Below are 21,796 nucleotides of genomic sequence, written 5' to 3' on the forward strand. Positions count from 1 at the left end.
GGGTTGCCAAGGGTGCTTCAGAAGGGCACTCTAGGGAGCGGGCGGGCCCAACTTACCCTGGATCAGTTTTCATTTCAAGTGAAAGCGCGCGTGTAGTGACGACAAACTGATCCAGGACCTGTGCAGTTCCACTCTTAAAGGTCAGTAGCCAGGGACGATAGTATTTTTAGCAGCGCTTGATTGCAGCCATCTTTCACTAATGATGGCACTAAAGAAGAGAACAACTTGTATTTATTGGCCTGGAAATGATATCAGACAAGTGGAATATAAAACAGTGACAAAACCAATTATTGACCAGACAAGTAACTTTATTGCCTTTAAACAAGTAGCATCAGTTTGTGTTACTAGTGTTAACATTTACTAATTCACTCAAAAGCACTTCACTGTCTCTTTTCAATCAATCAATAGTAAAATATCTTGCAAAATATCATGAATTTTAAAGCATCTTCAAAGATGAAAGCTTTTTTTTCAATACTTCAGTCATGTCGTCATGCACAACATTAGTTAGTGTTAGTGTTGTAAAGCCATAGGGTAACATAAAGATCGAAAGGATTTACGAGCCACTGTTTTCTAGTAATAGTCTATACAGCATGCATTGATTTTGCAAAAACATCTAGGGCCAGAGATGAAAATGTGCGAGGCAGCAAGTGCACCATGCTGCACAGACCTCAAAACTGTAACACTCGACAGACTAAACATAGGCTCCAATAAAAAAGCAGGTGGACAATGGGGAAACAATAGGCTGAGTGTAAAATTGGATGTCAGTAGTTGCCATGAACTGATCTGCATGGTGTGTGCTCTGGCCCTTCTTATGATGCGTCTAGCGAAGCAACATTGCTCTGATAAGATAGGAATACGAATCAGGCTTATCTCTTGAAAGTGGACAAGATCACAATTACAGTATGTTACATTGATTTTTTGACACTGTAGAGGTCCCTACCTGTTTAAGCACATAATAAAGATACAGTTTAAGTGTGATGCTCTATATTTCATAGAACTCTATATAGTATATATCTGGTGTCTTCAATGCAGACATTTGTCTAAATTCTCTCAGTAAAGCTGGTTAGTCAACATTTACTTTGCATGTTGTAGTACAGGGAATATAATTTCCATTGCAAAAACAAGAAAATATTCTGTAGTGAAGAGTGAAAAGAGTGACAATTATGTACAGTTAGTTGTATAAAAACAAAGATTCAGAGAAAATAAAAAAAATTAAAAGGTGCCATTTTGTTGATCCAAATCAACATAAAAGCATGTAACACATAGCGTTCATAGGTTAGTCTCCAAAGCTCTGCTGGCAGGCTTCAAAGAAAAAGAAAAACATCTGCAGCCATGTTCAAATACTCAAAACTATATCCACCCTCTACTGCTGCCTTTAAGTCATCACTGATCCCATGCCGCCAAACTCTTTACCCAGTTTGACTGGTGCAAGGTGGAGCTTTTAACAAATTCTTTAAAACCACCTCATCACATCAGTCAAGTTAAAATTGAGATCAGTGTTACAAGATAGAGAGAAGGAGGGGATACATTTTTCTCAGTAGTCAAAGAGGACTGCCTGCCTGTTATGAGTTCATCAGTGAAGCCATCCATTATATGTAGTTAATCTAAGTAATCATTCATGTCACAGTAGTTTTACTTAAAGCTTGTTGGCTGGAGGCACAGAGGAACAATATACCACAAGCTGCCACATAGGCAAGCCAGGGGCCTAAATGAAAAATACCATGAAACACGCATCCTGGTCGCCACTTCATTAGAATGTCAAAGGATATTATTTGCATAATGATGCTTCTGAGAATCCAAGCCGATGGTGCATCCTTAACACCCACACGGTACCCATGAGTGAAGAGCTAATGGAGTATGTGAAGTGTGCTTGGGCAATTAGTGCCCTGTGTTTGACACCGTTATAGAGATGCCAAAAGTGCTGTCCAGCGAACCAATATCCCACAAGGTCATTCCATCACAATTTTGTCCACAAAAGCCAAATTGCAGCATTTCCCAATATATGATTTCCCCTTGGTCCCTTTCTCCAATCACAAATTTTGCATGGTGGCTTCAGGAAGCGTTTTCAATGAAAAGATAAAGTCACATTTGAAAAACATGAAATAAAATGTAGTGTAGATTTAAAAACAAACAAAATAAAATGTATCAAGCACAGCAAATCAGCAATCTGTCTGGACTTGAAAAATAAAGCAACCAAAAAGAATGAATTTGCCAAATCCACACAAATATACTGAGAGGGCTGACAGTAACATAATGACAATAATAGAGTAACCGTAGTTTAGAAATTACAGCACTGACTGAAATGATAAGAAACAGCCATCTTCTTCAACATTACACTCAGTGCCAGTGGAACCTGTATTCCCAGTACAGTGATCAGTCCTGAACTGCAATACTGTAAATATTCTTTTGCATTATACATGACATTTAAGAGTAAGGCAGTGTGTGTGAAACATGATTTTAACACGGTGATTACCCATCCATCATTCTCATAATATTTTCAATATCATTTATAATCACCTGCAGGGTAATTCACCACACAAAACAACATCAAAAAAAGACACTGGCCTGACAATGAAATGCATTAATGTCTTAATAAGAACAAAAAAAAGACAAAAAAAAAAGACACACAAAAAAACAATGACAAAGGAAAAGAACTCTACCGGTTTAGAAAGACAAAACAATAACACTCAAAAGAAACAATATAGTGTATTCATTAAATTACATCAGTTTGTATTCGTGTTCTAGCTTATATCAGTGTATCCTCTGGGCAAATCGCCCACATAGTTCCAGACCATAACAGAAAGCACCCCTCATTTATCTGTGTAAAATAATGGCTGTTCTCATTCACAAGTGAATCATTCAATTAACATTTCACTGTTCATGCCAGCTTTTTTTTTTTTTTTACAGCAATGCCGTCTTTCCTTTTCAGAAGCCCATCAGCTATCACGAAGCAGCCAAGATTACCCCAAACAGCAGACCAGCACGAGACGTGGATACTGGCCAGCGAGATCTTCAGTCTACTTAGCTACCATCCGTTCTTCTGTAGTGTTCTGTCACAAAATGTCCTTTCATTATGACTCCATCACTGGGATCAAAACCTTCTTGCTTTCAGTTTACTTCTGTTGTGTAGTAAAGTTCACATCATAAAACATAAAATCACTTGGGATGCAAGCTAAAAACGGGATATACTCAACTGAAACATAGAATATGCCATTGCTAAATGCCCATTGTTGGTCACAGTCACAGAAAAGGCAGTGAGAGGATTTACTGTAACAGCCACCAGTTTGCCAGGGGGTGCAATAAATATGGTGGACAAGAGGTCTGAGGAAATATTTTTGACGACATCTGTTGTTGGATAGAAATGTTCATAAATATATGGATTTTGATTCAGGATATTTGCATAAATGAAATGATCTATATATGCATTTCTGTGGGTTTGGAATTCACACCTTATATATCATCATTAACCTGCTGTCAAAGTGCAAATGTGGGGATGTAGTGCTACATCAGTGGGGACATTTACCTCGACCATATGGGCTAAGCTGCTTTGATGCCTGACACAGTAACAGTGATGAATCTGAAAGTTTTATGACAACAGCCCCGGCTTGGCGGCTAGTAGTGACACAGAGATGACATCATGGTTTTGTGGATGACAGCAGATTGGTGAACCAGGTAGCTGCTGATGATGACAGCTGCCGTCTCTCCTCTGCATGTTCCTCTCCTTCGGGGAGGAGAAACTGAGTGGAGGCGATAGATGTGGGTGACCCAAGCGAGGGTGCCAAGCCTCCGCTTTCCCCAGCCTCCACCGGGGAGTCCAAATGCCAGGAGCTTTGGGGTTTGTAGCCCCCAGAACTGGCACCTTGAGGCTCGGGGAAAGGCTCGGGTGAAACTAGGCCCATGTCATCGCTTGGGGCACTACGTTGCATCTGGGGCCTGTAGCCTCCTCCTCCACCTCCACAGCTGGCAGACTGATCGATGTGGGCTTGGTGGCCATCAGAGGAGCTCTGTGGATCCAGCTGGAAGACCAACGAAGACCCTGAAGTTTGGATGCCTGTGTAAGTCACATCGGTGCGTGCTGAATCCAAAGAGGAAGCAGAAGACATAGAGGAATCTGGGAAGCGCGGCCTTATCGGCCGGTCATCTACTACTTGGTTGTAGTAGCGCAATGATGTCGGCTCATCTGTGTCAACTGGCTCGTCTCCAATTCCCTCCCCTTCTTCGTCCTCATCTTCTTCAGGAATGACGACAAGGGCTTCTTTACTCGAGTCCCACTCAGGCTTCTCTACAATGTGGATGATGCTGTGGGAAGATGGCTTCACATCCAAAGGCCCCTGTAACACACAGAGAAACTTAAATATGTCAGTTTAAAGGGTAGAAAATACACAGAAGGATGATCAAAACAATAACAGGGAATGGTTGTTTGTAAAAGAAAGAAAGATTTTACACTGAGTTAAATCAGTTGTGTGTGAGTGTAATATGGAATTAGTCTGATACTTTACCGTTGTTCTGGACCAATCACCAGGCAGCTTGGGCTCAGGTATGTCTGGATAAAATGCCTTTTTCACCCTGATGGCAAAGTAGAATGTACATTTAAACATACATTACCATTAAAATCCTCCCAGTAGCTCAACACAAACAGATGTTGCTTTGTGTGTACTATTTATGAAATGCAGAAAGAGAGACAAGGAGTCTCACCATTTCCTTTTCTTGTAGCAAACAAAGGTGACAATGACCAGGAACAAGGCTGTGACCCCCAAAGATATCAAGATTTCCATTATTAACCATCCACCTGTCAGGACATGATAAAAAAAGAGTTATCGGTTTTTGGCACCTCAAAATATCTGTAATAGTAATAATTGTAGTGCAAGTACCAATGTCATAGCTAAACACAACTAAACATTCACGTACTGTACTCCAGAGTTATGGAGGTGGTGGCTCCTGTGTCCTCGCCTGCTGAGGTGTAGGCCTTGACAGTAAATTTATGGTTGCCTTCAGTGAATCCCTTCACTGTGTAGCTTCTGATCCCTGGCTCTGGCAGATTGGCTATTTAAAGGACAGGGTGAAAAACCAAGAGAGAGAGAGAGACAGGAAGGAGAAGAGAGGCAGGAAAATGGAAAGAGGCAGAATTGGGAGCAACAAGGAGGAAAAATTAGCAAGGTACAAATTACACTTCATAGGACATACCTTGATTGTTGTACCGTAATATAAATTTTGCTTTTTTTCCTCACTCTCTGCTAAAACATTTACCGAGGAGTTTGAGCTCCGAGCCAGTGCTGTTGTAAATGTTGTAGCCTAGGACATAGCCTCTCATCTTGGCTGGCGGGATATCTTCCCAGGTGAGGATAATATCAGAGTCCTGCTGACGGATTTGCAGGGGGACAATGATGGAGGGGACTGTGGGAAAAAAGAGGGAGAGGGAAGTATAACAGAAGGAATGAGAAGAAGGGGGCAGAAATGAAAATGCATTAGTTCAATGCCTGAAGTCATTGCCTCTTCTAAAAGTCTCAGATTTCCACATGCAGTGAAATCCATACCCAGCTCCTGCGTGTATCCCTGCCAGCGCTGCCGCAGCACTGGAGCCTCTGAGGAGCAGCTGTACACGGAGAAGTTGTACCTCACGCCTGGCTGGAAGTTGGCTGATGGCAAAGAAAGAGGTGATTATGTATTTTATTATGTATATTTTATTATGTATAACTTTACATCTGTTGACAAAGTCTCCTGGCAGAGATGGAAGAGGCCGTACTGACAATATATGTAGACACTTATCATTTTCACAGACTTGAGGGGTGGCTTACCTGACTCAACAGTTAAATTAGTGTTTCCAGCAGCCAACTTGATCCACTCCACAGGACAGTGCTGCGCGCAGAAGGCATCGTACCATTCCACCACATAACCACAGGTGGTGTTGGCATCGCTTTGCCAGGACAGAGGGAAACCTCCGTTCACGTAATCTACCTTGGACACAGCAAGAGGTTCCACATCTGGGAAGAAGAAAATATGGATAGAGTTATGTTCTCCTATTCTAACAACTGCTTCAGTCTTTCAAGAATTAACAATAGATAGATAGATAGATAGATAGATAGATAGATAGATAGATAGATAGATAGATAGATAGATAGATAGATAGATAGATAGATAGATAGATAGATAGATAGATAGATAGATAGATAGATAGATAGATAGATAGATAGATAGATAGATAGATAGATAGATAGATAGATACCTGGCAAATGTAGAGGTATAACCACACTCGCAGGCTGAGATAACCCTTCAGCGTTCTTTGCCATGACTGTTGCTATAACTCTGCTGTCACTGTTGAAGGTGGGGATCTGTGTGAGGCTGACTGGTGCAGCAGTAGTATCGGCTGAAAAGATTTCTGTGTGCTGCACTTTGTCTTCAGGGCTCCAGAGGGTGACTTCATAACCTGTGATCTGACCGTGGCTCTGCCTTCGTGTCAGAGGCTACAATCAAATTACATGAAAAGGGGAAAGGCAGGAGACAAAATTAAATCACCTTTTATTTCTAATTCCAGGTCTTCATGACATATTTAACATTCATTGTCAAGATGGATGAAGAGAGTAACTTGAGAAAGAGTCACAAGGGATAAAGACTCAAATAGAAGAACCCTGACAAACTTTCATAATCTGATTCTGGAGTATTTGAACACTCTGCTTTCCACAGTAAAAAATAGCAAACTGTCTGAAACAATTCAATTCAAGGACACGAAACAAAAATTACCTTCCAGACGACCTGACCAGTGTTATCGCTGTTTATCCACCTCCACACATCAGGAGCATCTGGAACTGAAAGAAGACAGAAATGTATTTGATCAAAGGTGCTGTCTCGTGTTGAAAATGCACAGTAATACAGATACGACAACTACCACAAAAAAGGAAATCTTTTGAACTTGAATGTTCATTACAGATCTCAGCACAAGGTCACTTTACTAACTTACTTACCCTGGAAACAATCATCTGTTATCATGGGACCAACATTCATGAAAGCAGAAATGCAGCTGAATCTTTAGTCGTTGACTTTGTTTTTTCTTTAAGGATTTTTTCTCTTGTGATGTATATGAATAGATCAGGTCAAGTCAGTAAATATGGATGAGGCTTTAATTGACAAAATGGCTTCACGGTAATAAAATATCTAGTTTTTCTGTCGCTTGAACATTTAGAAGTGAGGAAAATCTAATTATAGTTAAATATCATACTCTTTAGAAATTATTTTTCAAGATTAAATCAGTATGTAGCAACATTAGTCACCTGCTAAGTCAGTGAACGATAATTATAGTTATAGTATGCCTGCCCTGATTAACTGTTATTTTGACTAAAATAAGAGAAAAAAACTGAATCCCTTACTGTAGGTTTTGGTTTTGAAGGTAAATGGTTCGCTCCAGTTTCCCCACTTCCAGAAATTCTGCTGGGCACCGCAGCGGATTCGCACACTGTAATCCTCATCAGGGTGAAGGTCTGATAACACCACTGACTTCAAACCCACACCTGAGAACGTATGCTGGACACACACATCAGACTCCATTATTGCATAGTACACTGACAGGCATGTGCAAAGTCATAAATAAGTCGTTATAGAGATATCGTGGAAAAATGGGAGAGAGATTTTCTTGCTGTCAAATCATATGCAAACAAACTGAAACATTTTAAGTTGTCGTCAAAACAGACAGTGCAAACAAATACAAGCAAATCAAGTGGTCATCCCACGCAACACACCCATACACAGCTTGGCACACAATCAGACAACTCACATTTGTTTTGGATCCATGACAGGTGAGCTCCACCTGGCAAACAAGAGCCAGGGAGGAGTAGCTATCATACTTCCACTGCCACTGCACAACGGCATTCCAGGCGTTGGCAACAGAGCTGAGGGCGGCAGGTGCAACTGGGCGCACTGAGGAGAGACGGAGAAACAACTGAGACAACTGAGGGGGGAAAAAACTGAACATTTTGGGTGAATTTCCTGTCTAGATTTATTTAAAAAAAAAAGGTCAAATGACTTTGATGAGGCAAGGGAAATACACCAACCTCTGTGGCTGAGTTCAGCAGAGTCGGTGAGGATGTGCTGTCCAAGAGGATTCACAGCTACCAGCGTCCAGTTACCCTCCCACTGGGCCGCACTACACTCTCTCCGCTTCTGCTGCGGGTTCTTCTGTGCACAATTCCTAAAAAAAAAAATATAGGCCAAACAAATGAAAATTAAGGGCATGTTCACTGAAAACCGGAAAATCGAAACATCTGAATGCTATTTAAAATAAAAGATAATCATTTTAGACACTTATCTACCCTACAGATAAAAACACAGCCCATACACATTCATAATGTAACAGCATCTATGGCCAGCCTTCAGGCAATTCCTGTAAAAGGTCTGGCCACTAGCCAGTCCACTATCAATCCACACGGAAGCAGCAAGTAGTCACTCAGACTAAGTGCTTTATTTTTCTTGTCGTTCTCTGTCTTGTTAGGTTTTTTTGTTTTTTCAGGGCAGAAAAACACATTTTTGGGAAACGCCAGCGAGAACAATCATTAATAATGCAGTGATATTTTCTCAGAAAGAAAGTGACATTGTACCACATCCTGGAACATCCAGGAACGGCTAAGAATCAGGCCAAAACAATCAAATTTAAAAGAAAAAAAAACATCTCTCCATCACTGCCACCTCAGTCCCTGACCATTATGACTCTCCACAAAGAATTTCCAAAGTATTGTGTCTTTTCTTTTTCCTGTTTTATAGAGTCTGGGATGTGAGTCAGATACAGATTGCGTTGTTGTATGATTAAATAGGCAACAGACTGTCATTCAGGGTGTCCACAATTGTTTAGATGCTGGGGGGGACTACAGGCTGGTGTCCACTGCATAATCATTCCAAGACGGCTCGGGACAGTGGACCTGGATTTTTATTCACTGTTGAGAAACCAGCCTCCAAATCAGAGATGTGTTGAACAAGGGCCCTATTCACCACATTTTAGAAGTTGTAGCCTTCTTTTTGTGAAAGAACGAGTGTGTACAGCTCTGAAACCAAACCCCCGAGCCCTGCTGTCCCTGACATAGTATCAAGTTTCAGATCGGGTGACAGCCATTTTGCTGCATCCGGGTGTAAGCTGTGGGGAGGGTTAAGCCATTTTCATTGATTGTGTTCGTACAGTAAGTGTGACTGTGCTACCTCTCGTTCAGCGTGTAGTTTGTTTTTCGTCTTCCGTAGAGGTGTGTGTCTCGACCTTCGTTCCACTGGCATACAGCTGAGGTCAAGTCATGAGTTTCGCACACAAAATCACTGAGCAGTGGTGGATCTGGGGATGGAGACACCAAGAAGAGACTCATTTAGTTGCTTCATAATATACATATATAGATTAAGATTACATACATTTGAGTAATTACCAAGACGAGCTCTGGAATAATCACTGTAATAACTCATGTAAAAGCATCGGCAAGAATTCAAACAGTTAAAGCTGTTTCAATTTTAAAGATATTTTCAGATAAACAAATTCTAACATCTCCAATATCTAATTCAAAAGCTGCATTTTTCATTAATATTTCACTAATCACTGCCTCCTCAGAGGCAGTGTCTATCACTTTATTGTCAAAATGACAAATTCAGTCCGTGCGGACTCATTCCAGCCACTTTCATCCAAAATGTCTGTGAATCTCTGTTTTGTTTTTGTTTTTTGGGGGGGGGGGTTTATTGATTCTCCTTCAAAATTCCATCAACATTTTACACAATTTTCTCTTGCATTGACCCTTTTCTGCTGTTGGAGGGTAAACACATCAAATAAACATATGAACAATGAACAAGTTTGTAGCCTGAACCAAGGGGATCAATAATCTACAATACACAGTGTCCTTACTGCACAAAGTCTGCTCTCAATGGAGACACAAAATCAACCCAGTAATTTTTAAAAGTATCTGTTTTCAGTCTAGCCGAGAAAGTCAGCTTCTCCATTCTATAAATATTGAGTATTACCTCTACCCAGTCCTCCATTCTCGGTGCATCTGTTTTTAGCCATTTTCTGGTGATGGCTTTTTTTAGCTGCCATCAACATTATTCGAAATATGTGTTTTTCTCCTGACTTTGTAATCTCCTGGTTCTTTTTTCCCAAATATAAAACTTCAAATGTAAGTTTTCGGATTTTTTTTCCATAATCTTCTTTAACTCCTGCCAATAAGGTATAATACAGGGGCATCCCCAAAGGTTATGAAAATGATTGGCCTTATTTTTCCCACACAGTCTCCAACATCTTGTGTCTCGAGAGTGAATCTCTGTTTCATAGATAAAACAGGCATTCACACACACTTCACTTCTTCAAGTTTCATCTTACATCCAACAAACACCACCGTTCCACCGCTAAGCTCCTGGAAGACCACACGACACACGACATTGGTTCCCGAGCTGCCCGACGGCCCCTGATTCACTGCCGTGGTCGCGTAGCTCCGTCTGCTCAGTCGTGTTGTGTCCATGACCGTGCTGCTGTACTTGATCTTGTCAAAGACGCTCCCCTCTTTCACAATGCAACAGAAGGTGGTGTTGGCCCCCACAGGTACAATTCTGTCCACGGGGTACATCTGGGATTTCTCATTGCTGGGGAGATCATTTCCTGAAAAGAAGGAGTGAGAAAGAGAGAGAAGCTGAGAATTAAAAGGGAGAAAATAATCTGAAACAAAAAAGGGATGAACTCCCCCAGAATTGATAAATGTATTATATTAAGGCCAAATTGACAGGCAAAGCTGCATTTCTATTTCTATTTCTATTTCTATTCAATGTTATCCATAACATAGATATAGAGATGTTATTATTGTCCCTCTAACCTGGAAGTATCTCAGTTTTGCTCCATTCACTTGCCGTCTGCCCATCTCTTGAGCGGACCATGATGGACAGTGAGGTACACTCCAGAGGTTCAACTGAAGTCCAGTTCCACTGGTGCAGCCCACTCGCCTGATTCACTGCCACAGTCACCGTTTCCTACACATAACAGTAACAGCACACAGAGAAAACTGTAAGTGTGATAAACCAGAACACATAAACCTGGTACTGTAGGTGATGAGAGGTAACCAGAAACTCGTCTGGATCATTCTGCCATTGCATCTGCATATAGTCAAACACACTCTTATAGCAAAATGGGCTAACGAGGCAAATAACATATGAAAATAATACACCAATATAATAATAATAATAATAATAATAATAACAACAATAACAATAACAATAACAATACATAAATAAACAAACTTTTATGTCATCTGATAAATGACACATTTTGTGCTCCCTCTATGAAGTCAACCATACCTTAACAGTAGGACTGGCCAACCCCTCCTTCATGATCTACTGGCAAGGTCTCAAAAACTTTCCAAGTAAATGTGGAAGACAATAGAAAGACTAGTCCATACCCAGAGATAGGTTTACTGAGCAGTGAGCACATGCAGACTTTTGGCTATGTGACAACACAATCTGTTGCTGTGAATTAATGTAAAAGGGCAGGGCTTTCTAATGTTATTTCTGTCACTCAAGCTGCAATTCCACTTTCACTTACAATGCGAGTTGTAATGGCAGTGATGCTTGGCATGTTTTCACACGTCAACTCGAATATAATCAAGCTGTAAGTTGAATGATAATAAAAGCAAGAGAACAAGTTCAACGGCGGAAGAAATGCTCTTACGTAGAAGACAGTTTCATTGAGTTCAGTTCTGAGAATCATGACGTCAAACGCTGTGGCCGCTCCTCCCAGCCATGATATGGACAGTTGCTGTGTATATCTGTTAGCTGACAGGCTCACCCGCTGGGGTACACTGAGGACTGGAAAAGAAAGATCAGAGCAAGTCTCAGAGATATAAATAGCAAAGTATACATACTCAATGCAAGTCTAATTTATCCCCAAAGAACAAAAGTGCAACCCTTTCCATATGCACTGCTATACTGAATCAATATCCACCACTTTCAGCATCACGTGTATTGAGTTTTGCAGAATAATGATTTATGGATTATTGAAGTTAAGGGTGGAACTTTTCCTTAATGTAGTTCGGTTCTTACCATCTTTAGCATGAGTGTGTGCTGCCGAGAGACTCAGGAGAACGCAGACGAGCCAGACGGGGCGACAGTTCGGCCTTGAGTTGGGATTGATGCTTAAGCGAGGCATGGTGATCGACACGCCGCGCCACTGTCTGCGGGTACAAAGGCGGTGTTCCTCTCCACTACAGTAACACGATGCTGGACATCCCGAAACAAGGCAAGACTCAGGAAGAGGGCGCCCTGTGGAGAAAGACGGCAGAGGAGAAGGGGTTAGAAAATGGTGATTGTTGACTGAATGCAACAGAGATATGTCAGATACACATAAACAGATTTGTCAGCTTGTTTAAATAGAACTCCGGACGCCAAAACACTGGGCCGCTTCATACTGTGAAGGTTGAGGGGCAGCTGTTAGGAAACTGTGAAGTTGGTGTCACGCAAACATAACACACTTACCCAGTGAGTGCTCTGGTATGCACAGTAATTTCATAAAATGTCCCGAGAGATTCGGCTTGTTTGCTCTTATCACCAGGTGCTGCAGTCTGTTGTGCCCTTTTGAGTTTCTCTGCTCCCTATCCGCTGTCCTCGCACTCTAAAGTTCAAGGTAAAACGCCAAATCGTACATCAACACAAGAAAACACATCTCTCCAGCTGCTGCTTTTGGTTGAGACATGCAAACACACAGGTCAGAGAGTGCTGTTTGTAAGCGATGAAGCTTGCCCATGTTTATCCAGTTCATCTTTGCCCTTCTCAGCCTGTGTAGTTGTTTTCTTTTTTGAATGCTGAATGCTTGGTTTTGCTGCTTAACTACTGTGAATGCATCCATCTACAAGTGTAGTGTATTGTAGCCAGATGGAGATCAGGTAGACAGAGACAGTAAAAGCTAGAGACAAAGACGACAGAGCGCTGCTGATCCAGCAGGATTAATCCATTCATGACGCCATATGTCCGGCATTCGGAATCGCCTCTTTGTTCAACATGTGCAAAACAAACAAAGGTGCATTACTTATATTTACCTTTACTTTCAGGATCATTTCAATCGGATACACTTGGCTAAATGTGTCAAAGTGAACAGAGTCCTCCAAAGGTTTCCACAGAAATACTGCATATCCTGTCCTACAGCAACCTCTCTCCAAATAAAACAATCAGAATCACAGGAGCGTTTGTTTGCTCTGCAAGCTTGTTTGACCCTCAGACACAAACACACGACTCATGGGCGTCTAGAACCAATAAAAACACACCTGAAGAAACATGTACGAACTATTTTTTCCACAGAGGTTTATTTTCCCCACCTGTTTGTCTAAAGTGAAAGTTGAGTCATACACCTCCTTCCTGCACAGCTTCAGATAAAGATTTAGTTGGAGATCTGCATCACTTCGACCACGTCTGTATTGTCACATTTTGTGATCTATCCCATGAAGGCAATCAAATCAATGTTATGGAATAAATAAGTGATAGGAAACATTCCTGCTCACTGAAGCTTTGACAGACAGACGGTCTGGCCAACTCCTCCTTCATGATCTACTGGTACTGTAGGTCTTTACGACTTTCCCAGTAAATCTGGGAGATAATAGAAAAACCGGTCCAGAGATATGTGCACCGAGTACATGCCGCCTTTTTGCCATGTGAAAACAAAATCTGTTTGTAATTGCTGTGAAGGAATGTAAAAGGGTGAGGCTTTCTATTATTATTTATTTCACTCAAGCTGCAATTCAACCTTCGACTACTCTGCCGGTTACAATGGCAGTGACACTGTCCGTGTTTTTACTCATCCACTCATGGGCAGACAAAACAGCATGAGGTAAATGTAGAGACTGCTTGCCGAAAAACTGCCCCCGACGGGAACACGCATCGGCGGTTTTGCATGAATTTACCTCGAAAACAACTCTGTCTCGTATGTTACGTTATTATCTCATAGCGTGGTGAATGTGCAGGTCACAACTTGTCCACCAGAGCGTTTTGGAGTTGTTAGATTGTGTATTTGATGAGTTTGATAAGGGAAACCAAGAAATCCCATGAGCCTCCGTAGCGTAGCTCTGAGCAGCTCGCAGCTCTGCTCCGCCGTTCTAAAAATAGCTTGCACTGACAATTAAAGGTAACGAACCTACTGCTATGACTATGACTATAGGGATTACGGCAATGGGCCAATTGCCAAAATGTTGAACTGTTCCTTTAAACATGAGGACAAAATCAGTGCACCTGATTGCAGCAGGAACATATGTTGCATATGTTGCAATCATTCCCGTACAAGCTTTAGCCAGAAAGTACTTGCATGTGCATGTTTGTGTACTCTGTGTGTGTGTGTAAATGTCACAGGGACGCTGCAGTGCAGATTGTCTGGTTTCTTTTGACTCATGCTGGGACAGGCCTTACATTACTTGGTACCTTGACAAAACAATCTTCACAAGTGCCGCCCGTCCTGTCGCTGCAACAACTCAGGATAAACATAAAACACGCAGGAAGACACAATCGTACAAGCAAAGCCTGTTTTGGATAACTGAAGAAAACGCCTCCCAAAGCTGAAACAACAAGAACAACAATGGATGATACACTGCAGGTTGTCAGACAGTGCAGTGTTACCCTAATGTAACCTCAGCGGGTTAATTCATTCAAACCATCATTGTCTGTTAGTAGATGGATCAGAGATGGATTTGAAAAAGAAACACGTGGATAGATACCCATCTTTGCAAACAGTTGCCCTTTCAGCTGAAAACCAACAACATCTAAAAATATTCAAATTCATGAAAAATGCATGTAAATCCAAATCTGTATCAAAATTTTATGTGTTCCTCCTTGACCCAGTTTGGTGCAAATCGGTTCAGCGCTTTTTGCATAATACTGCCGACATAAAAACGGACGTAGGTGAAAACACAGCCTCCATCCTGGAAACGATAACAACAGCGTGACAATAAAACAAAGGCCTTCTCTCCATCATGACGATCACTGGTAGATAACATTTTCATTTCATGGTGTTAAGAGCAAAGCCAGCTGTTACAAGCATCAGAGCCTTGTAGCCCATAATAGCACGGGACACAAGGCTACACAAACAAATACACACTGGAGAAGAGAAAGCTTGCACTACACGGGAACTGAGGACAGCAGCACATTTTTTCCCTCAGTGCTTATCTAAAAGTCCCTCCCTAAAGTTTCATTTCAAGTCAAGTTATTTTCAGTTTTTATCTGGTCTTCGGTGAAAGGCAGAATGCAATTACAGGAATAAAATCCAGCAAAAAAAAACAAAACAAGAAGATACTGAAAATATAAATATGACGGTCAGATGATTCAAAATATTACAAGGTGCTTTTTGTAAACATTTTGGTGTAGAAAGACAGGTAGTAGAAACAAGTTTCTTAGTAAGAAATAGCTTGGTTTAGTCTTGGTGGAGTCTAGAGTCATCTGCGTTGATAATCAGTGCGCACATTTTGGTTCCTCTGGGTGGTTCTGCAGCAGATGCAGTGAGGGAGGAATGTGAAATCCTGGATGTGCTTTCATTTTTGACTCTTGAAGCGGTTTCACATACGGTTTGAGAAAGAGCTCCTGTTCAAAAATGTAGCCTACATGGGTGAACCCTGAGGTCACATATCCAGCTGTTAGTTTCTGCATGCACAATCATGGCCTCTACTGTGAGTTTATATGGTTGTGTAAAAACCGGAGGTGAGAATTTGTTAAATTAATATAATATAAATACTGGAGAGCCTAAAAAAACACACAACAAGAAAATCTGAACACACAACACCCGCTGCTTTTACAAATCTTGTGTTACGGCCTTAAAAAACCACCACCTCCTGGTGAAATTCAGAGGCATGGTTCAACATAAATACAGCTGTGTCGGCTCAGTGCTTCACACACTTGTGTGCCTGCACCGAAATGTTTCCAAGCCTGCTGCAGTACGCCAAGTGAGGCCCCACATGAAAAGAGCTGTTACATGTTTTAGTGATCTTGGATCCTAAAGATGATTATTTTTCCAACTTCAGCACCACGCCGAAAACATTTTACAACCTCTAATATACCCTACGACCTCCAAGCCTTGAAGAAAAAAAAAAAGAAACATAATGCACTGATGGGAAGCGGGAAAAACAGCTGCAGATTCTGGGAAATCTCACCAAGAAACTGATAGCTACAAATGCACACCAACACACAAATCAATACCTCTTAGCTGCATGGCTCTGGTCCTTGTCCTTACAGGCGAAATAAATATGACCACAAACTACAGAAACCACAAGGATCTTGTTGTTACTTAAAAACCCAAACCTCATCTCTATTCCAGCCAATGTCCTATTTTAAGAAGAAAAGAAAACTGACTCACCTAAAACCAGTGTCATGATTTGGAGTTTGGCTCCTCTCTCAACACTGGACTTTGCCACCGTTGTGTTTGACCATTCATTTGTGAAAGACGGCCCTTTTGGAGTGAACCACCCATGGAAAATGTCCAGGTGTAGTCACACAGAAAATATACTGTGCAGGACTGACCACCCTGCTGTGATACAGTCATTTCTCGGAAACTGAGGTCAGGCTAAAAGGCCTCATTTGTCCCTCGCTATTTCCTTATTATCTGGGATCGTAAAATCTAAATCTACCTCAGTCAATATGTGGCATGTCCCCGTTTCCCCATGTGCTAATTTGGGGATTTATACAATTACTGGAATATACAACACTATGTGTATTTATTTATGTATGTTGACCGGGCCAGTTCACACCACATAATAACCATTTCGTGTTGAGGCCAATGGGATGTTTTGATTGGTTTTGTATGAGAAGCTGTAGCCACCACAGGTTTAATTTACATTTGATGATTGATGCATAAATAGTGACAAAAAACAGCTGTTTGCCGATATACTATTTCAATATTAGTTTCAGTCTGAAAAAACATCCTTAAGTATTAAGTGAAATGTTATCCCTGCAGGAGCCAAAACCTGGACAAATATAAGAATGAATTGGAGCCAAAACCAAAATTACACCCAAGTACTTAGATGGAAAAACCTGTTCATGCACTACAGTGACATCACTATCTAAACATCTCTTTTGATGAAATATTTTATATGGGTGCTGTCATGTTTTTTCCAAGAAGTAGGCCTAGTAGATATGATCTCTGACTTTCTATCTTTATCAATCTGTATACGCCTCCATCGACCTAATGCACCTTCACACGTCTTAAAACAAAGATCACAACCTTTGATATAAATGTCTCAAATAAAAGTGTGTGGGATGGCAGCTGAGACCAAATCCAGGGAAAAGTTGTGTCTCTTCTCAGCCTACACACAGCAACGCTGTCATTACGCTGTCATAAGATGACCACCAGGACCAAAGGAATAAACACACAGTGGCACTAGTGTACTATATAAGTGTGGTGGTATTTTGAAACATGAGCTAAAGTTGCAGCTAATTATGTTTGACCTTTGAATGAGACTAGAGGAAGACCGGATGCTACTGAGAGAATACGTTTTTAAAAAAGGAGAGTGTTAACGGATGAGTGTGCCTGTGTGAAATGTCGGTGTGCTGACCTCAGTGGAGAAGGGACATTCAGTCCTGTGAGTGTGTGGCTTTTGGACATCAACCAAACAGCATTTCCTTCCTTCCCTTTCCCCTTGTAACCCATTATGAATGTAAATGTAAAATCTAAGAAGCAACAGGAAATGAGTAAAAAAAGAAGTCCCTTTAAAAATGCAATTTGCTCTTAGATGTGTACTTCTAATGAATTGTTTGAGACAATAAAACACACACTGACAGTTAACGGCGTAGTAATCCAACCCGTGCAGGAATATACAAACTAGTCTTATCTCTCTTTTTGGCACAAAAAAACCTCAGTTACTGGTAACAGAAAACGTACAAACAGTGGTGCTACTGTCGGGCCAGGTACGATGAATAGAAAGACTCTACCATGAAAGAGGAGCGTTAAAAGTATTCATGCTAATATCAATCTGTTATCTGCTGCATGCAAACACATGTAAATAAACACAATGGAAAAACAGTCGTTGTTTGCAGGTGCAGACACAGTAACACCTGTAAATGAATGATGATTGATCTCCTTTCAACTCTCTGCATTTCCACTTTTTTTTATGTGTTACCGTTCGGAAATTGTCTCATGATAAAACGTTATCTTTACTATACTACACTTGATCTCAGCCAAAAGGCAGAGAAGTAATATAAAATGTTATGTTTAATATTCACTCACACCTGTTGCCCTACTAATCAGGTACAGTAATCAGTTACCATATGTTACCCAGTTCTCTATTTCACCATAAAAGCCTTTTTTCTCCATGAAGGGCTGTAAACTTTGAACAATTCACTGACTTTAATCAAATGAACTGATGGCTAAAAACAGATTAGAGCACCAATTTCAAGTTAACTGTATCATATTTGTTAATTGTTTTGTTAAATTGTTTGTCTGCTTGTATTACTATTGTTGTCTCTTGCTGACATCTCTTCATTTTTGTCGTGTCTGTTTCTGTATTGTTTTTGTTATCACATTCAATGCATTCAGTACAGTATTTTATTTTAATCGCATAGCGTATTGTGGTTTTAAGATAATGAAACCTGACTAATGCTACTGTACATGAAAAGCCCCCATTAACTGTCATCATGTTCATGCTCTGTTAATTTGCACGGACTCTGTTAAATAAATAAATAAATAGGGTTAGGATAAGGGTTCAAACTAAGATAAAACTACAGAGAGGAAAAAGAACTCTACTGTAAAACAACAACAACATTATAGACTATTTGTTTCACTTTCAGATTCTCACAGTTTTATACTGAAAGAAGCAAGGTCCTAGGATAAACTCTGAGAAAGTCCCTTTGCAACACTGGTATTTAACTAATTAAACAGAATCAACAAGACCCGAGTCAAATCAAAATGAAAAGATTATGGACTTTGTGGGTCAAACTCAAATTAAATTGGGAGATTGGTGCCTATGGTCTAGTAATTCTTGACAATACTGTATAAATATTAATTAAAATCCCTTCACTTTAAGAGAAAAGATTACAGAAAAATAACAAACTGTGGATCAGTTCTGCAGCATACTGGCAGGGAAATCTTAAGAAATCATGATAAAAGATACTTAATCTAACACAAAACATTATCACACCTGCAAAATAAAATTATGTGTGAATAAATGTGTAATAATATGCAGTACTGTGATATTATAAATGAATCATTATGGTGCTACAGAGGTGTAACGTTAGGGGAAAAAACATAAAAAATAATAATATATCTATATATTTTTATATCACATCAACACAGTTTCTGTATTTTTTCAGGAAAACACGAAAACTCTCACAAGTCAAAATGATAAAATGGCTAGATTATTTGTTACTTTCTGTGTAGATGTGACCCTCAGTCTGCGGACAAAACAACCATGATGACGAAATACACATGACAATATTGTAGTTACATCTCAAACTGGGGGTCCCCACACTAAACAAAAATGACACCAATATAAAAAAAAAAACAATGCCTCATCTGATTTACAACTGTGACTGTAAATATGAATGTGTAATAGCTGTTGTTTATATTCCGTTATGTCCACTTCAGCCGCCATCCAGGACAGCACCGTCGCAGGACGTTTTTTTTTAACATTAGCATTAGCAACAGGGCAGCATGATGGGCACCGTAACATTAAGTTTTACTGTTAACAACAACATAATAATCCAGACATATAACCATCATTCTTACAGGACCTTACCAAGGCAGACTGTCTAGTAAATACTGATAAACAGGGCTGACATTTTAGGTTCATTCATGTTAAATTCACCAACAGGACAGCACCCCATCACCATCACACACAGTGTAAGAAACACACAGGCCACTGATGTTTTGGGGGAAACCACTGTTAGCTACAGGAGCTATCCACGCACTATAATCAAACGGTTATTTTTGAGTTCGCAAATCACGACAAAATTACCTTTAACGTAGATATAAATGCTTCTCGGCGTTGTTCCGACTCTGTATCCAGTAATCCAGTTTCTTTGAAAATAAAAACAAAACCCGTAAACAATTATTTTTGACAGCTCGCTGTCGAAATCTCCGCGGTCCCGTCTCCGCGCAGTGTAGTATGTCCAGTGAATCCAGTGTGGGATTACTGGAATGGGTGCTCCTGGCGTTTGATTGACAGCCGCACTGACCAATAAGATTCGACTATTCCCGACGGAGAGGGCGTATCCCATGGTGGTGGGCGAGGGCGTTCTCATGATGCGTTCAAGTCACGCAGCGCGTACCGGAAGATACGGGTCACGACCGTGGTCAGCACACCGTCCGCACTTGTTTCGGGACTCTTTCTGGATTCCAGTCACGAGAGTAACATGAAAGCAAACACAGTGTTAGATAAGCCTGTGATTATTTAACAATGGTTTAGGTTAAACTTTTCATTACCGTCAAATATTACACAACCGCAATTTGGGAGGCTTTACGACGGGACGCAAATGCACCTCTGAAAGTACATGCTGACCCGTTATTGTTCTAGATTTATTGGCCATATCAAATTGCACAACAAAACACATAGGGCTTATTTAAAATGCTGCAAAAGACAGTTATGACTCATATAAATTTAAGAAAGACACTGTGGTAAACTGTGCCTTATTTTGAGCTCAACCCAAAAATGAATAAATCAAAGCTGTATTTAGACACACAAGAAATTGTGAAGGTCTTAAACAAAGATGGATAAACTTTGACACAATGCCTGTCTTCTTCAAACTAGAGCAGAGGTCTTTAACAGGGAGTCCATGACCCCTGGGGGGTCCGTGCAGGGGTCTTTAACAGGGAGTCCGTGACCCCAGGGGGTCCGCGCAGGGGGTCGTGGAATTTTTGGTTGATTAGACAATGTTTTGGGCTATATGTTTTAGTTTCCACATTTATGTTTCAAATAGAAATGTCAATTTGCTTGTCTGCATGATTATCATGCAGTTGACAGACATTGTTGATATTGGCATTGGTAATTATCAGTGAATTTGGTCTGTTTATGAATGGCAGCGGGACAGCCCACTGTACCTTGTACACGATTAGAAAATAAAACACGAATATATGAACCTGTGTATTATTTGAATAACAAGCTACGTTTATACATGGTACTGGGAACAGTTTAACATAATACACCATTTTTCAATATGGTAGGGGTCCCTGCTCCATCTCTCTGTCAGTTTGGGGGTCCTTGGCCTGAAAAACATTGAAGACCCCTGCACTAGAGCCATGGCACTGGTTAGAGGGCTCAATTTTGGCATTTATTGCACTGGATGCTGAGTGGCCACCAAGGCAAAGTGGGCCAGTGCCCAGTCTACCAGGGCTGCCCAAAAGCCCTATGTTTGGCACTCATTATTACATTTTTGTTGAGTAGTTTTATCAGAATAAGTACTGTAACTTACTGCTACTAGCCTCTAAAACACAAATTTCTCAGTTTATGATTATAAAAAAAATAATCTCAAAATGAACCTATGTCCATCTTCAGGACCGGGGCCACCAGATGGAGTATGGAGACATGGTCGAATTTCAAACAAATTTACTACTGATTACTGATAAATAATGTAGACCCTATAGTGATTTAGGACAGAGGTTTTCAAAGTGGGGGCCGGCCCCATATGGGTGTCCTTAGCAAATTGAGGAAAAAAGCAAATAACAAAATAAAATTTGATTATTATATTTTGAGAATGATTATAAATATATAATTTATAATAATTTATTGGAACCTATTTTGACCTCATGAACTGTTGTTGACGTGGCAGTTTGCGTCCAACATCAGGCCTCAAACTCAGTGGGTTTGCAAAGGGGGTCCCCAGCCAGAAACTAATACTATTTGGG

General features: G+C 40.6%; 1 protein-coding gene across 2 annotated transcripts; it reads right to left on the reverse strand.

The window, feature by feature from the left end:
- Positions 1-287: 287 nt before the first annotated feature.
- lifra (LIF receptor subunit alpha a) lies at positions 288-20,069 on the reverse strand. 2 transcript variants are annotated; one of them, XM_085786395.1, is made up of 18 exons: positions 19,911-20,069; positions 12,037-12,255; positions 11,666-11,802; positions 10,818-10,971; positions 10,331-10,606; positions 9,178-9,304; positions 8,043-8,179; positions 7,766-7,908; positions 7,362-7,515; positions 6,739-6,803; positions 6,224-6,461; positions 5,796-5,981; positions 5,535-5,636; positions 5,248-5,394; positions 4,909-5,043; positions 4,696-4,789; positions 4,500-4,566; positions 288-4,331 (listed from the first exon to the last, which is right to left on the reverse strand). In XM_085786395.1, the coding sequence occupies exons 2-18, from the start codon at positions 12,140-12,142 to the stop codon at positions 3,636-3,638; spliced, it is 2,964 nt and encodes a 987-aa protein (XP_085642521.1). In that variant the 5' UTR covers positions 12,143-12,255; positions 19,911-20,069; the 3' UTR covers positions 288-3,635. The 2 variants fall into 2 exon arrangements, with proteins under 2 accessions (XP_085642521.1, XP_085642520.1); XM_085786394.1 differs by lacking the exon at positions 19,911-20,069 and adding an exon at positions 16,319-16,337.
- Between the last annotated feature and the right edge of the window lie 1,727 nt (positions 20,070-21,796).

This window comes from Trachurus japonicus, chromosome 9 (assembly GCF_045865225.1).
Source record: "Trachurus japonicus isolate A0001 chromosome 9, Traja_1.0".
NCBI lineage: Eukaryota > Metazoa > Chordata > Actinopteri > Carangiformes > Carangidae > Trachurus > Trachurus japonicus.

Coding starts and splice junctions, on each gene's coding strand:
- lifra (XM_085786394.1), bottom strand. Junction 4,567..4,695: donor TGCTACAAGAAAAGGAAATG/GTGAGACTCCTT, acceptor CTTTGCCATCAG/GGTGAAAAAGGCATTTTATC. Junction 4,332..4,499: donor GTGATTGGTCCAGAACAACG/GTAAAGTATCAG, acceptor TGTGTGTTACAG/GGGCCTTTGGATGTGAAGCC.